Source organism: Athene noctua, chromosome 3, assembly GCF_965140245.1.
Source record: "Athene noctua chromosome 3, bAthNoc1.hap1.1, whole genome shotgun sequence".
NCBI lineage: Eukaryota > Metazoa > Chordata > Aves > Strigiformes > Strigidae > Athene > Athene noctua.
In genome coordinates this window covers 9668826-9685703 of record NC_134039.1, presented here as the reverse complement: position 1 = coordinate 9685703, position 16878 = coordinate 9668826, and the positions used below count along the sequence as shown (strand labels likewise).

Below are 16878 nucleotides of genomic sequence, written 5' to 3'. Positions count from 1 at the left end.
AGTTCAGATGGAGGTAGGTAAACACATGTGAAATCCAGAGGAGAGACAAGGCCTACTCTCTGCATCTTATTGTGGTTGGTGATTTTTAGTTGGGCATTGGCCTACTGGCTTTTGTGCGGTAAGTATTTTTGAGAGTCCTGTTTTTCTTGAGTGTGTGTACACTGTATGTAAGACCTGTTTTCTCATCCAGGTCTCTTAAAACTACTGCAGTGCAAATAACAGTTGAAGGAAGTTGTCTGAAAAGAAGGGCATGCCATAAGTCAAACAACTAACCACTTGTAACTGTGTAAAGCGCTGCCTTAAAAAAGCCTCACATGCAGATGTAGCTCACTTTTATCTTTATAAAACCTTGGCTTTCAGAGCAGTCCTTAAAGATTTTCAGAGACCATTTGAAGTGAGGGCACCTTGAAGAAAATTAGGAATTTGAACTTTAGAAATAGTATCACGTTTTATTTTTAAGGTGGTGTTAATGTATTTCATATTTTGAAGTCTGTAGCAAAGTTTAGAAACTCTTTTTAAATAACTGTGAAAGAAACTACTCTCTCAGACAGAGCCAGACAGTCTTGCAATCTGATTCTGTGAAAAGCTGTCTGATGTGTGAGAGTAATCAATAAGAGGTAGTTTCTGTGAAGTGATATGCTGTGTCTACCAGTAACTGAAAGAAGTGGCCCTATAATGAGCATCACAGTAGAGACCAAGTCATTAAGACAAACTTCCGAACAGGCCTTTTCAGTGATTCTGACATTAATAAGACATTGCTACGAGAAATCTTTTGGAAACACATTGTTTGGTGGCCAGCATTAAGAGCACTTGTTTCAAGGAACATGAGCCCTTCCTCCCAGACAAGGACTAGTCTCTGGGTATGTTTTTCTGCAAGATAGTGACAGCAGATCAGTGTTGGGGCCTGAACTGGTACTGTTGCAGGGGAAGGGGCCTGTTGTGGCAGTGACAGAATTTGTCCCCATAAAAAATAACACTAGAAACTTACTGCGATGTACCAGTTTTATACAAATTTTCCAACTTTGCTGTTGTACAGATGCTCAGGGGCAGGACTTCACTGAATGCAATGAGCAGAATTTGGTCTTTTTTTTTGATGATGATAAGTTATTCTGATGCCTAGAGTACAAGCATTTTAAAATATACATGAAGAAAAATTTTGTTTCTGGTCCAGATTCAGCCTTGGCGTAGTTGCCTTTTCCTATCCAGTTTATTATCAGTCCTAGTACCAAATGGTCTTTTGGTTTCTGTAATCTCTGACAGAACTTTGTACTGTTTGCTTATGGCACCTTAACCTTTCCAGGTGATCCCCATCTAAGTACAAAGCAGGCCCAGAATGGTGTAGCTTTGAGCCTGTGTGGTGAGTGTTCTCTGCTCCTCAGTGCCTAGTAGCTGTAATCAGATGCCAGACATGTGCTCATAGCAGGAAAGTGTCTCATCAGATTTCCAGGCCTTGTAAGGCTTCTTCTATTGAGAGCAACTATGTTATCATCAGAAAGTGGCTTCTGCTTAGGTCACTTCATCCTACCATAAAAATGTACCTATCCCTATAAATTTGGACTAGGGGAGTAGTTACAAACCTGCAATTGAGGTCTATTCTGTTTCAAAGGCATGCTAGCTGTAACATTTCCCCTATGTAACAGTGCCTACAGGAGATGCATGTTCCAGGTAAACACCCAGTTCAGTCTATTACCTGCTAACTGCTTGTAGTCAGATCTACACAAAGCCAAAGGAATTACTGGGACTAAGCAAAGCTTCGGTACACATCGTGAACTGCAGATATGTAATTAAAGCTTCTCTACCATTGGCTGAAAGCTCTCCTGGTTTAAAAAAATAAAAAAGAAATACCCCAAGTATGGAGCATGTGGAGGTCAAGGCAGCCGCAGTTTTCTTGGAAAGTAACGAGTTCTTTGACATGCTTTTTAAGTGTGTCTGTAAAAGAGAGGTTACAGAGTCTGAAAAAGTAACCGGAAGTCTAATGCCAACTCCCATAACCAAGAACCTTAGGAACACTAACCAGCTTTACTGGACCTGCCCCCATTGACTTCCATGTGCTCTAGGTCAAGTTCACTGGTAATAAAAACAAGTGACTTTGGCTTTATTGTAAATGTTGACTCTCAGCCTCATTTTGTACCACAGAAGCGTGTAGGAATTTTGCTAATTCCTCCTTCCTTGGATCTTCCGACTGTTATGATTTTATGCCAGAAATACAAATTTGAAACACGGAAGCAAAAAGAGATTTGTTAGACCATTAGGAAATGCTGAGTCACCCTGTGTTCCCAAAGGCCTGGCTTTTTCAACTCTCCAAAACCAGAAGATGGCATATGCAGGAGAATGAGGAAATAGGGAGGTTAGAAACCGATGTTTATAAGAAAGATTTCCTTTCTGGCTACAGAGAGTATGAAATTAAAGCATTTAAACAGCTGCTACCACTACTGAATTTGAGTCCCAATATTGGAAGGATGGCTGAGTGACCAGCCTGTCTAGTCCTTATATGGTTAAGAATATATCTATGTGACAATATATATATCCCTTTCCCCCATGATGTTAAGATCATCATTTGAGTAAAGAGCACAAAGAATATGTGTGAAAGCAGTTTTACTTGCTTCCTGTCTTGACTAAAACTTTGGCTGTTCACATAGAGAGAGGTGAGAGATGCCTCTTTTCTGGAATATGAGCTCATTTGAGACATTACAGGGCAAAACTACATATAAGGAAAAAAACTAAGGAAGAAACCTGATTTCTTCCTGACTCTTTTTTGTGATATATGTAAGACAGAAACTGGACCATTAACAATGTTCTCAGAAATACTTAGTTTTGTTCACCTCCTTTCTCTCATTACGCAATGCTGAGTTTGTGTTGGCAGTTACATGGGTGGTGAAGAAGCAGAAGTCAGTCCTGTTAGCTACTGAGCATTGTGATTCTCCTCCACAAAAAGTGCAGGTTCACATTAAGGTCCTACTGATTTCAGTCAGATTATTTAAGGGCTTGAAGTTTTGACTGACTTAAGCACTAAAATATGTCTCAAGCACTTGGCTAGTGTTTAAATGCCGGCAGACAAAGAATAGTGTATAGTGGCAACTGGGTTTTTTTCTGCAGAGCTTCATCTATGCACCAACTCTGACTTTCTTTTTGTTTGTTTCCCTAGGTGCCACTACTGCAAATCATCATGTCATGTGTCTTCTCTGCGCATACCTTATGCCTGTAAACTCTTATTCCAAGAACTGCAGTCAATGAACATCATACCTAGGCTAAAACTATCCAAGTACAATGAATGAACAAGATGAAAAAGATGGAAAAAAGCACTTTACAGAAATTGAAATCCAGCATATATAACTGGAAGATTTTTTTTTTTGGTGAACAGGAATAACTAAAACCTGAGTGGGTAGAAGGGGAAGTGCAAGACAGTGTAAGAAATCTTTCTTACAGATCCTACTTGTTTTTAAGTTGACAGAGGAGACTGTCAGTAGAATACACTAGGAGCAGTTCTGAAAGCCTTGATTAGTCTGAGTGAACAGGACATGTGGGAATTGTGGAATAAGGCCATGATCCAGCAAAGCACTTGCATCACTTCAAACAACCCCATGCTCAGTTTTGAAAAGTGGTTTGCTGGACTAGGGCTTGTACATCGTATTCGCAGAGGTTAAAAGCATTTTCCAGACCAGTGTAATATGAAAGACTAATAAAGGTTTTAAATAATACTACTTGAATATGTGTTAATGGTTGTGTAAGGATGATAAAGCCTTCTTATAATGTCTAAACCATTTTCCTCTTCCTAAAGCATTTTGTTAAAGCATTAAAATTTTGTTAGTGTCAGGCTTAGAGAAATGAAACTACTTTCTTGAGAACGTGAAATCAGATGTTTTGAGTGAGATTTCAGTCTGCAGGTGCATTTGTGTGCAAGCAATGGTGTGATTATGCTGTCAATCCGCTTTAAGCTAAACATACGCAGTTCCCATGAAGTTCAAGGTACGTGACTGCATATGGGGCAAGTGCATGATACAGCTTTCAGATATCCATTCAGTTCTCACTGAGTATACTGGATTTAACAATACACTGGTGCAAAGCCCTGAAAACAGGCTGCAAACATTAGGTATGCTGTCCTAGGACTTCAGAACTTTTTTAAAATATGGGCATAGCTAAAACTTTTTTTGAGAACAAAAGAACTATTAAGTTAGAACAAAAATCCTCCACCAACAGTGCAGCAGACCTGAAAGCATTTAGAAATGGAACAACTGAACTTTTTCATGAGGTCCAAGGCCTAGAACTAAAGCAGTGGATGAACCGAGTCACTTAGTACCTGAAACTCACTTGAGCCCTTCCTCAGCAAAGCATATAGTTTACTTTTTAAGGAAAGGAGTAGTCCCACTGAAGTCAAGATGAAGTATGTGCATGTTCAGGTGCTTCAGAGAAAGGCAGCACTCTCATCAGAGAGGATACAGAACACTGCCTGTGATTGGGAAGTCCCAAGACAGTCTTTGGCTCCTCGTGTGGCTGACCTGGGCTTGCCGATCCTGACGCCATGCTTACAGTCATGTTGCTGCTGTTCTCTTAGCTGCTTAAGAAGCACAGATGAGTATCAGCCCGAGTAGACTTGCTCTTTAAGCTTCCACCAAAATGCTTAGTATCTGGGCTTACAAATTGAGTCTGAAGGGATAAGATTTGACTTTTTTTTTTTTTTTTCTATTGGACGTATGGCAATAGAGATGTCAACACAGCACACTTGGGTTGGAAAGACTCCTGAAACACCTTTACCAGGATCTGAACAGCTCAGGGTTATTTACAGAGAGTTCTAAGAGAGTGACCTACTGCCTCAAACTAGAGGAAGAAGTTAACCGAAAGCCCCAACCAAATTACCAACCTTTGCTTTGCCTCCCGAGATTGCCAAACTGAGGCTCGGGTGCACCAGCAGAGGGAGTGAGCTTCAAAGGCTACAGCCTGCTGGTGGGGGAAAGTTTTGACCTGGATCAAGGAAACTACGCTGAGGATACAGGGTTCTTGCTAGCTAGTCCTCTCTTAAATGGTCTCCTAGGTTAGATGGACAAAGCTACAGGGCATTAAAGACTAAAGCTATGAGTATGATTTAACACCTGTTGAAATTTAGCACACACAGGAGCAAACAAATGTGCTCATGAGTAACCGTATTGAGAGAACAGGTCTGTGTGCGACCCTGAGGGGTAACCTTGCAGCTAGTTTACCTCAAGCTGATGAAAGCGTGGGGGTGAAAAGTTTTGTGAGGGTGAAGGAAATCCTCTGCAATAGCTGAAGTTTAGGAAGAAAGGGGCAGCCTTCGTAATGATGGATCCAGTAGAACATAGAAACTAGACATGTCTGGCAGTGAGGGTCACACACTATCAACTATTCTGGTGATACCTACATCAGTTCCCTTTACCCATCACTGCTGTCTAACTTAGGCCTGTGCATACACTGGAGGCTTACTTGAGTGTAGATTTGAGTTGAAACTCTGATTTTTACTTTTTGCCTCTCTTTAAGAGGCTACTTATGTTCCATCATAATAGACACCTGCAAGTAATCTCTTGGCAATGGAATAAGCATTATAAAACCAGCAGCAGAAACTGTAACAAACAGCTATGGATCCTGGAATACAGTTGGTCAAAATGGCAATTCAAGGAAGGAATCCTACTGCAGCCAGGAAAAATTATGATGCGTGGACTGATGAGGTAAAATACGTTCTCAGAATCCCCGAGCTGTCACACGACTTTCCTCTGGTGAGCCTCATCTTTGCAGCCCTTTGAATTATCTTCCTAGCCAACCTCCCCTCCCCCACTTTTTAATACAGTGCATGCCTCCACAAAGAGGTCTTATGTCAGCTCTAACGGCTGTACTGCTGTGACTAGACTTGCCCAAATCAACCCTGCCATGACTCTGTCTAATTGCTGAAAGAGATACAATATTCTGAACGACACTTGACTAAATCTTAAGGCTTTAGCACAAGAAGCTGTGGCTAGAAAACTGCCATAAAGTTTTCATTCCACTGCAACTTGTTGCAAAACACTTCTTGCGTTAGTGTCCAGGAGGGGATTTCTAGAAATGCTATTCGGCATGAAGGCCACCAGTGTTAGTCTCAGCTGAAATGCTGAATACCGTCCACTTTCTGAGATAAGCTAGAGGTGTGTGCTGCTGGAAGGGATAACTAACTCCATATAGTATGTTTAAGTTGCTGATTACTTTGCAGATAGAGGATTAAATACTAGGATTAAAAGGCCTAGAATTCAGCAACCAAGTCTATTATTTCACTGCAAAACAAGATACTAACTAAAAGCTACCCCTTCGGACACTACACACATCCAGCTCTACTGTTCTGTTGTGAGAACAGAATCGAGCTGGGGCTGGGCTGCAGGATGCTACAGGGCAACAGGTCTTTCAGCCAGTTCTGGAACTGTGGCAAGGTGGGTCACTTGTTAAGAGTTCAGAAAAACAGCTTCACTTCAAATCATTTACATAATAACCCTTACAAGGTTTTTTTAAGGTAAATGTTTCCAAACCTAGAAACTAGAAAAACAAACTATAAAGAAAAATGAAACCAGACTGGCCAATTTTGGCATGCAAAGAGGATGTAATATGAAATATAGGCATACTGAGATTTAATAATTTTAAGATGTGGAAAGTAAAGCGCTCCCACTAAGCACAATTGGTTTTGTTTGTAATGTCCATATCTTGTTAACAGTTTTGCTTACAAAGAAGCTTCAACATGCAGCAAAGAGCTTTTCATTCTTTAGATTCCCTGCTTGTTGCTTAAACAGGGAGGAGAACCAATGAAAAGCACAGACCTATGACGATGAGAAACTACTGTATGCGTTTTCTTGGGTTTTCTGAAGGTAAACAGAAAGATACCTGTGGTTTGTAGCAACATGGGAGCATGTCATAGTTAAAAGCCTAAAAAGACTGAAGACTATTGCATCATTCAGTGATAACAAATGGCAGACTCATGAGTAGTGCTGTGCATCTGACAATGGGCTTGCAAGAACACACCTGTAAAGCCTGATGGTAAGAATAACTCACGTCACACAGCTGTAAAACCAAGCCAGGGGGCTGAAAACGTGTCTGTCCTTTCTCTGTCTCGAGGCTCTTGAGAGCTAGGACGGCCCTAGCATGAGGGAGCACAAGCCCTGAGACGACGTTCCGGGCTTGCAGCTCTCCCACAGTGACCCACAGGAGCGGTACGGGGAGCACAAGCCCTCCTCAGCCATGTCCCAGCACAGTGTCTCTGGGCTGTGGCACAGGGCTGGCTCAGCGCTGCCGAGAGGCCCCTCCAGCCGGCCTCTCCTCCACTTGGAGCTGAGGATTGTTTTACAGCCCTCCGCCGATTCAGCGGGGCCATGGGGCACTTGATGAATTCCCTCCTCTGAAGAGGACGTGACTTGCCCAGGGCCACAGAAAGCCCGTGCCAGAACTGGGATCAGGACTCCGCAGTCCCCAGGTGCCAGACACGTGCTTGCCTTAAAACTGAGCACTTCATCAAACCGTAAAATCCAGCCAGATGGTGACTCTTTGCTATTATCTGGACCAGTGCTGGGAGGCTTAACGTGTGCAAGGCACGGTGAAGATCTGGATTCCAGTTTCTGTGTCTAAGGTTCAGAAGCCCAGAAAACAGATCCATGTTTTAGACCATGCTGCTAGAAACTTGAGCATGTTTGAACCCAAGTTCTGACTTTGGTCCATCCTTCTCATTAAATGTTTCCATTTCAGCCTGGACCCACCAGTTTCAGTGGGGGAGTTATCTCTTTGGGAAGGGGTAGAGAGGCGCAGGAGTAAGGACTGGCTACTTTGTCAGCCTTACTCTGCGCTATGTACGTGGCCCCGGTTAGACTCTCCCCGGTTAGCAAAGACTGCACAAACTGGCCAATGGATCAGTTTTGCCCCTCAGCAATCATTTAAGAACTCACCATTTGGACCTGGAGGTGACGAATACACCCTCTCTGCCTTCCATACCTATGAACATATGTCCCAGACACCATAACTCTCAGCTAAACGCTCCAAACCCAGGTCAGAGCCAATACAGGGATTTTTTGCAGTTGAATTTTTAAAGAAGTGGTTTATATGGCTTTATTCCTGTCCCGAAGTCAATAGCAAAAATTTCTGTTGCCTACCCTGCAAATGGACTTGAGCCTTTGTTCCACCTTCCAAAAAATCCAAGCTTGTGAGCAGTCCATTGCTCTTTGCATCTTGCTGCTGGGGGAGGAAAACAAACAACTGTATGTTTCCTGTAATTACAGTTACCCCTTTATTTGTGTATTCCCTGAGAAAGGTACCTCTGAGGTGGCTCCAATGACCATGTATTTTTTCCAATAGCTTCACTGTGCATGTCTTTGTCTCCTCCTCCCAGTCAGTATATAAACAGCATGTTAGTTCCAAATCAAAAGCTATTCCCTGCTGCTAACTGCAGTGGAGCCTTTTGTCTTTTGTTAGCATGAGTTTCGGGGAGCTACTTGACCTATGCATACACTTCACCATTCCAGACAGTGTATGGTAGTTACTGTCCATTCAGACTTAAAAGCAAAACATTATAAACAGAAAAATAACTCAAAAAGAAATTGGTGTGCTAAACAGTAAGTTCTAATTTCTTGGTAAAAATATGTTCTAATAATGGAAATGGTCTTTCCTTGAACTCCTAGTGAATTGGAAACTTAAACTCTGCATTTAGACCTCACCCTGCCCACCAGAGGCAGGCACTGAAGGTAATTCTCCGTGCTCCAAGGGGATCAAAAGAAATTCATTATCAGCCGTTCATCTAAAAGGATATGACAGCTTCACATCCAGTTGTTCGGCAGCTTAGATGCAGTCTGGAATGGATCTTTTCTGTGTCTGTTGTCTATAATAGCTTTTAGGGCTGGCTCTTCTTCCAACACAGTACAGATCCTCTGGTAACTAGTACCAGCCACACACAACAAAAGCCAGCTAAATCTGGTGTAAGCTCAGAAATCGACAACTGCTTGCCCTTCTCTCATACTCAAGTCAGCAAGAGCCTTGCAGGCCGAGTGTTCTGGGCAGCAGCCCTGGGGGCAGAGCTTCTTCTAGACTCCGGCAGACACTGATACTACCCCAAAGAGAGAATTCCCTTCCTCCATGCAGACTGCAGCTGACCAGTGTGAACAAGGATGTTTCCACTGATCCCTTTTGGCAACACTGGCACTGCACTTTGTGAACCTGAGAACTGGAGCTGAGCAAATTCCCTTTCACAAGCATTAATAAGAGATCACTTAAGGCTGACCTACGCTCATCCCAACACAACTCAGCTTCGGACATGTCTACAGTTACAGCAAGCCATCTGCAATTCATGTTACTTTTCTTTCAAACTAAAAAGAAGGTACCCCCTGCCCGGTGCATGTGCAATCCATCATTTGCATGCCTCAGTTCGTCTGCTCGTTTTCTCCCAGATACCTGCATATGTGCCTGCCCTAGCCACTTTCTCTTAGTGCTTGTGTCAATTAAAGCCTTTTGAAGGAATCGGTGCACGTGTTTACCTAGGCAGCCTTTTGATGTTCCTCTTCCAGTTCCTCCATCTGTCAGCATCACGCTCCCCAAGCACACAGGGAGAGCTGATTCCAGAAGTCATCTGTCAGCTTACTCCATATCCTGTCTTTCACCTATACATATAGCTTCCTCGGGGGTGATAATATATGTAAAATAAAGTTAACATTTCCTGTTCTGATAATAAAGATGAGCAAGTGGGAAAGGGAAGCCAATACAGAAACAAGATCCTTCTCTGTTTCTTCCATGGGATTTGCCTCGTAGATGAAGACAGCAGAAAGAGAGGAACAGAGCTGGGAAGCAGAGTGGACAGAAGTGAGGGTTCATTCTGAGAGGAGGGGGCTGCTGGCTGAGGCAAGTAAGAAAATATGGAACCACTCACAGACTGCAGCCACTGCTAAAATAATGAAGTGTCACTGTGTGTTTGGCTGCTGCCAGCCATCTTACAGTCTGCACAGAGACACATCAGATTCAAAAGAATCCCCTGAGTCACCGAACTCAGATCCCTGGTATCGCAGACAACCGTTTTACATGACTCCTTTCACAAGCCATTCACACTCGTTCTTAAAACTAATGCAGGCTCTTATCCCAGACAGTCCATGGGAAAACTTCTCTAGAACTTCAGCCTAAAGTTGCCTCAGATATTCTAGCTAAATTGATAACTGTTTATACTTTTTTGTTTCTGTGCCAACAGTTCTCTTTTGCTGAAAAAGCTCTTCTTGGTGTTTACCCCCAAAATACTGATGTTAAGAGTCTAGTACCAGTATATGGAGCTTTTTATGGCAAGAAAAGTTTGTGTGGTCGCAGCCTACTGGCACAATTGACTGCCGAGTGGAAGACAGTCATAGAAACGTGTTTTTGAAAGAGCTCGAATTATCTGGGTGATAAGTTGATACGGACCGTCATTACTTTCACTCTGCCTCTGCTTTGCTAAACCATCAAAAGAAACTCATCAGTCGGTCATCTAAAAAGATATGATAGTGTCACATCCACTTGTTCGCAGCTTAGATGCAGTCTGGAACATGTCTTCTGTTCCTTTGGCGACCCAGCTCTTCTCACCATGCAGCAGCACAAGTTTGTATTCTTTTCTGAATAAAGGTGGTGGTCTTTTCACAATAGCAAGAGTCCCTCTACACTAAAAATCCACCATCTGATGCTGTGTAGGTTTATACTGTTTATTTTATGGCTTGTAGATATTCTGCATAGGCAAGAACCTGGAGCGAAAACTCCCAGTTGTATACTTTTTGCATCCTTGCCCTTTGTGACAAATCAAATCCTGCAGCAGACACATTAAAAAAAAAAAAAAAAAAAAAAAGGCTAGTGAGTTGTAGTGCTTTCATCAGTAGACTGTCAACCTGCAGCACAGGAGGAGATGCTCCACGCTTTCAGGGGAATAAAGTACTTTATTAAGTGTCAGGTGGGATATCCAGAAGCACAAAATGCTTTTTAAAAAGGTAAGCAAGACCCAAACAAGTAATAATGACTCAGCTATGGATGTACACCACTGATGGGGGGTTAGGTAAGCAGGAAAATAACAGCATTGACATATTCCACAACAATGTGGGGACAGGAACTAACCTGGAGAGGCAGGGAGTAAACAGATTGCAGCAAGTACCTCTGGTCTAACAGAAGTGCTGGTGATGGCCCTGCCCATGCATCATCACCGATAGAGAACGTACATCTTTGCATCATGTCAAAGAAGAGCCCAAGCCTCTAGACATCCAAGCCGTGGTAAATCCCACCCTTCTCAGCCCCCTAGAGAGAACATACCCCTGCGTTCACACATCCTGTCTTTTTATTTTGCTTCTCTCTGGGACATCAACAACACAGAAGCAGCTCCCAGAAGCTTTAAACCGGTGAGGGCCGGATTTCCGCAAGTGCCTGTGAGGGAGACACGGCGGCTGCCACTGTAGCTCTTCAAGGCTTCCCGAAGCCAGGCCCCTGCCTGCCGCTGCCCTCCCGGCTGCGTTGGCGAGTGCCCGCGGGCTCGTGTCTGCCCGGGGCTGGGTGCCTCAGCCTCCCGGCCGGGCTGCCCAGGGCAGCGACCACCCGCAGGCCCTGGGCCGCGACTGGAAACCACGCGGGCACCAGGTAACCTCCCTGCTTACAGACGGCTCCCTGCAGCGCCGCCGGCATTCCCCGTTTTTTAAAGTTAGTGCTGAATTCAAAATGTCTCGGAGACGAGCGCGGCTCACGGCCCAAAATGTCGCTCATGTTTTCCCGTGGCTTCTGCTTCCCCGCAGGGGCCTCGACCCCGAGGGGGGCAGGCAGGCCCCAAGGGCCCCTCACCCCACGGGCACCACCCCACGGTAAAACCTTGGGGGAAAGGAAAGGGAAAACCCCAACAATTTAGGGAGGGAAATGACCCCGGTTTGGCGGCGGCAACCAAAAATATCCCCACACGCACCCGCGAGGCCCCCAAGGGCGTGGCGGCGGGGCTGAGGCTGTTCCCCTCACGGACAGGGCGGGAGCGCCGGTCCCGCCGGCGGGGAGGCGGGGGGGTCCCGGCGGGTCCCGGCAGGTCCCGGCAGGCCGCCCCGCCGCGGGGCAGGGGCCGGCGGAGGCCCGAGCAGCCGCGGGCGCAGAAGGCCGAGGCGGGAGCGGCGGGCCGCGCCGTCGAGGGGCTGGGCGGCGGCCGCAGGGCCGTGCCTGTACCCCCCGCTCCTCTCCCGGTCGGGTCCCCGGTGCGCTGCCGCCGGGAGCAGAGGCAGAGCCAGAGGCAGAGCCAGCCCGGCAGCACAGGGGCGGTGGAGGGAAGGGAGAAGTGGGACTGCTCCAGTGGGAAAGCCATGGCGGCCGGGAAACAAGCCCAGCCCTTGCTTTGGGCTGGGTTGTTTTTTGGGTGGGGTGGGGGGAGTAGAGGCAGGAGGTGTGTCAGCCTCCCCGGACCTTGCTCCCGCCCCGCCGGACCCCTGCTCCCCGCCGCGGCCTCAAGCGCTTCTCAGTCGCCATCGGCCGCATTCTCGGTTTTTGCGCTGTCTCACCCCGGTATCATTTTTACCGGCCCTCTGCTCAGGCACACGGGGCTCCCGCGCCAAAACTCGGACTGGGGGGGTGGGTTTGTGGCGGCCGCCCCCGGCGGGGTCCCGCGGGGTGAGCGGTGGGGGCTCTCCCGCCGCCTGCCCGCCCGGGACGCGAGGGCACCGCGAAGCGCTGGGCTTCCTCTTCAGCAGCCTCGCCGCTTGTTGTGCTGTGTGGGCTTGGTGGTTTGGGGTTGCTTTTTTGGTGGGTTTTTTTTGTGTGTGTGTGTGTGTGTGTTGCCGAAGGGGAGAGAGAAGGGGCGTAGTCTGGGTGTAGGGAGGGGAGAGGGGGAGAAGAGTGGAAAACGTTGGCTCTGTCCATGGTCAAAGTAATTCAGCTATAATCCCCCTTTCTCTTCCTCTCCTGGAGCTCTATTCATATTCTAATCACAGCTTTTCCTTCCCTAAACCAGCCACTTTTATCAGAGCCCTAGCTTTGCACTTTTACTTCCACTTCCAGCACATACAACCGCATGCAGAATAAGCAACTTTTTCCAGCCTCCGTCCTGCCCCCCCTCTCCCCCCGCAACGTGCCAACCCGAAAAGGGATCCTCGCATCCTCGGGCTGAAGCTGGAAGGGAACACGAGTTCGAAAACGCACCCCCTTGGTTCTTCATTTCTCTTGGCAATCGGGATCTCCCACCGCCCCGCTCTCCCCCCGCTCCCGGTCCCACGGCACGCTCTCCGGGCCAGCCGCTCTCCGCGGGCAAACAGGCCGGTGGCGGGGCGGCCGCACCCCGCCGTGCCCCCCGCTCCCCGGGGAGATGCAGGGGAGTCCCCGCCGCCGGTCTGCAACGCCGGCACCGCTCGCCCAGACACTGCCAACTTCTCTCTCCCCTCACACTCCCCCCCTTCCCTACCCACACACATCGCCCTTTTTTTTCCCCCAATAAACTAAGCTTACAAGATATTTGGGAAGCTGTGCAGCTTCCAACGCCATGTGCCCGCGAAGGATCCCAACCCAGAGCCCACTGGGAGGAGGAGGAGGAGGAGGAGGAGGAGGAGGAGGAGGGGAGCTCGGCGGCGCTGCACGCACACCCGGCAGCCCCAAAGAGCACAACCCCAAACCTAGTGCCCGTTTGAAGATCTAAGCCAATTTTGATCTCGGGCTGTAATGAGCCAAGGACCTTGGGTGGGGGCTGGGGGAGGGAAGGGAGGAGTGGAAAGGCCGCTGGAACTTTAAATAAGAAAAACGTTTCTAATGCTCTAATAGAAGAGGGAAGTCGAAGTGTTGGGATTGCGTAGATCTAAGGCCCCCCTTTTTGGAGGAAAGCTTTTCTTATTCAAAACAGCATCACAATGGGCTTCACATTGAGCCTTGCCACATCCCCATCTGAGTAGCAGCCATTCATCAGGCTGGCTGGCCTATCAATGACATTTCTCCCATCAGGGCTTCTATAAAATGATGCTTTTTCCCATGAAACATCCGCAAACATTTTGACGGGTCTGGCTTTGCCCTGCTGGATTACGGAGTGTCCCTCTCTCCCGCGCTAACTCCCCCCACCCCCCCAACTATCTGCCTCTGCCCTCCCCCCCACCCCTCGCCGCCACCCTGCTCCCTCTCCCCCGCGCATCCCTGAGATAGGGGCTCTCTCTCCACACCCCGGGACCTTGGGGCTCCCGTCCCGTCCATGGGAAGAGCATGCATTGCGGGTTGCTGGAGGAACCCGATATGGACTCCACAGGTAAGTGCGTGTGTGCCCCCCCCGCAGGCAGCGGGCTCCTCTCGCCCGCCAGCGGGGACTTTTCAACTTGACCGTGGCGGCGGGGGCAGCGCGGGCGGCGGCGGGGGGGGTCCGCCCGCCTCACCGGCCTCGCAGGCGGGGGAGCCCGGGCGTGTGCGGGGAGCGGGGTGCGGGGGCCGCCGAGGGGGAGCCCTCGCTCCTGGGCTAGAGACCTCCGGTCGCACTTGCAGATACGATGGAGCGGAGGGTGTTTTCCTTTCTTTTTTTTCTTTTTCTTTTTTTTTTTTTCTTTTTTTTTTTTTTTCCTCCTCCATAGGCTGCCGGCCGGCAAACTTAATTTCCTCTCCACTTATAGTTTTAGATGCTCGCTTAGGTTTGAGCGGAGCCTTTCAGGGGGGCGAGAAAACGAGTTTTATTAGGGAAGATGGTTGGTGGGTTAGGGCGAGCCCAGCGCCGAGGTCGTCCTGTCCCGCAGGCAGAGCCAGGGCTGGGCTGCTTTCGAGGGGAGAGAGTTTGGGGAAGGGCAGCGTGGGTCTCTTTCCCCCCGCATCCCCAAAACCATGGCTCGGCCGGACGGGAGGAGGGCTGCTGCAGTGCCACGCCGGGGAGCAGCCCCGGCGGGAGGCGAGGGGGCACGGGCGCAGCGGCGGGGCCGCTCGCCCCGAGGGCCATGCCCGGACACCCGACGGCCGCCTCGGCCCGGCCCGGGGGCGGCGGCGGCGGCTCTCCCCGGGGGCAGGGCCAAGGCCTAGCTCTTCCCACGGCGGCTGACAGCCGGCAGCCTCCCGAAACCACGGCACCTTCTCCCTCGCTCCCTCCCGCCGGCCCTGCCCGTGCTCCCCCGGCGCTGCGGAGCCCGGTAGCCACCGGCCGGAACGGCTGCGCTCCCCCCTGCGCGCAGCGCCAGCGCGCCCGTCGCCACAGAGAACCTCCGCGCTTTTCATTTATTGTATTAGCGCCGGAAAACAGCCCCTCCTGCCCGCCCTCCCCGCCTGCCCCGGCGGACAGCTCGCAGGTTAGGGCACAGCCCGGGCGCGGCTCTCCCGCTCCTGACCTGCCCCGTCCTCTCCCGCAGCGGCGAGATGGCCGGCGAGCGGAGAGCCGCGCTGCCCCAGCCCCGGCGGACCCCGCAGCGGGATCGGGTGCCCCCCCGCACCCGCCGTCGCGCCTCCCCGACGGCCGCGTCCCGGCTGCTCCGGCGGGAGCCCCGCGGCTCCGTCCCAGCTCCTCCGGGCTCTCCCGGCGCCGTCCCGGTGTAGCTGGTGCGGGTGGGGACGGGGCAAAAGGGGCGGCGGGGCGGCCCGCGGGCTCCCCGCCGCCCCGAACCCGCCGAGGGTTTTCTCACCCCTCGTCCCCAACGCGGCCAGAAGAGCACTTTTTAAAATTTAAACACTTATTTTTAAAAACCAACCAAACAACCAAAGCAAAACCAGAAGGGGAGGGAAGGCTGCGCCTGCCGCGGTCCCGGGGCGGGGGTTCGGCCCCTCGCCGGCTGACGGCGACACCGGCCGGGTTTGGGGCACTTTTACTGCCGGGGCCCCGGGACAAAACCCGGGGGAGGGCTGTTCCGGCGAGAAAGTGCTCGGCGGGGCAGGAATCGTTGTGTTCGGGTCAGGGCGTGTGCAGGGTTTAAAAGAAAGTTGCACTCGTGTCCGCCGGCACCGCCGGGACGGAGCGAGGGGCACTGCTGGCAACTTCTCGTTGTCGAGAGTAACGGGGCTTGAGGGAAAGAAGAAAAATCAAACCAAAGCAAACGAGCCCCGCGTTTTCTAGCCCTGCGTTCAAAACCGTCCATCCTCGGGCGGAGCCTCCGTAGCATTCGTTCCTTAAATTCAGAATGGTTATAATAAATGGCAGCATGATTGATTAAGATAATATTAATCAGAAAACACTTTAGTCTTGCTAAACAGATGGCAAGAAAAGTGGAGCTTTGCAGTTGTCTCATTCAGACACCTTAACCTCCCTTTCAGAGGACTTAATCCAATTAGCTTTTCTCCTGAGTTTCAGTTGTTATGTAAAGATCCTTTTGCATTGTGGAGAAATATGGCTTCATTGAAAAAAATCAGTCATGTTTTAATTTCTCCTTAACAGTTTTTCCCTAAAGCAGCGGGATTAAAAAAAAAAAAAAAAAAAAAAAAAAAAATCACCCGCGGCTCTAATTTTAAGGCAAGGGACCGGTGGGGTTCCTTTCCCTTCCCCCAGCAGCGCCGTGTGCTTCCATCGAGTTTAGCTCATGTCCCCCTAACCTAGGCAGTGACCCACGGGGGCTGTCACCAAGACTAAACCCATTTCTGGCCGTCGGGGGGGCCCGGGAACCCCCCACCCCAGCCGCTCCCCGCCCAAGGCAGGGCGCCGGGGGGGCGGGCTGGCGGCCGCCCGGCCCCGACGGCCCGGCCCGGGCACGGCGGCCCCGGCAGCGCTGGCGGGGAGCTGCCTCGGGGGTCTCCCGCTGCCCGGTAGCGGGGCACCCTCCCGGGGTGGGAGGGGGGGGTACACGTCCTTCGCAGGCTGTTTGCGGCGTCTTTCCTCGCCTCGCTTTGCCGCCGCCGTTAACCCCGACAGGCGCCCGCCCGCCCCCGGGCGTAGTTTCTGAAGCCCGTGACTCCCCCGAGCCGGGCCGGGGGAAGTTTGCAGCCCCCCCCCCCCCCCGGGGCTCGCCCGCCCGCGCCTTCGCTGTGGGGCAC

The 16878-nt window shown here is 49.9% G+C and overlaps 2 protein-coding genes across 3 annotated transcripts in view; both read left to right on the top strand.

The window, feature by feature from the left end:
- POLR3B (RNA polymerase III subunit B) overlaps positions 1-3685 on the top strand; it is an 80989-nt gene extending 77304 nt beyond the window's left edge. For both annotated transcript variants that reach the window (XM_074901919.1, XM_074901920.1), the window contains exon 28: positions 3146-3685. In XM_074901919.1, coding sequence (XP_074758020.1) covers positions 3146-3275 — 130 coding nt within the window. In that variant the 3' untranslated portion in view covers positions 3276-3685. The remainder of the gene's footprint in view (positions 1-3145) is intronic.
- Positions 3686-14864: 11179 nt separating this feature from the next.
- The window catches only part of RFX4 (regulatory factor X4), a 95975-nt gene continuing 93961 nt past the window's right edge, over positions 14865-16878 (top strand). The window contains exon 1 of the mRNA XM_074901152.1: positions 14865-15462. Coding sequence (XP_074757253.1) covers positions 14865-15462 — 598 coding nt within the window. The remainder of the gene's footprint in view (positions 15463-16878) is intronic.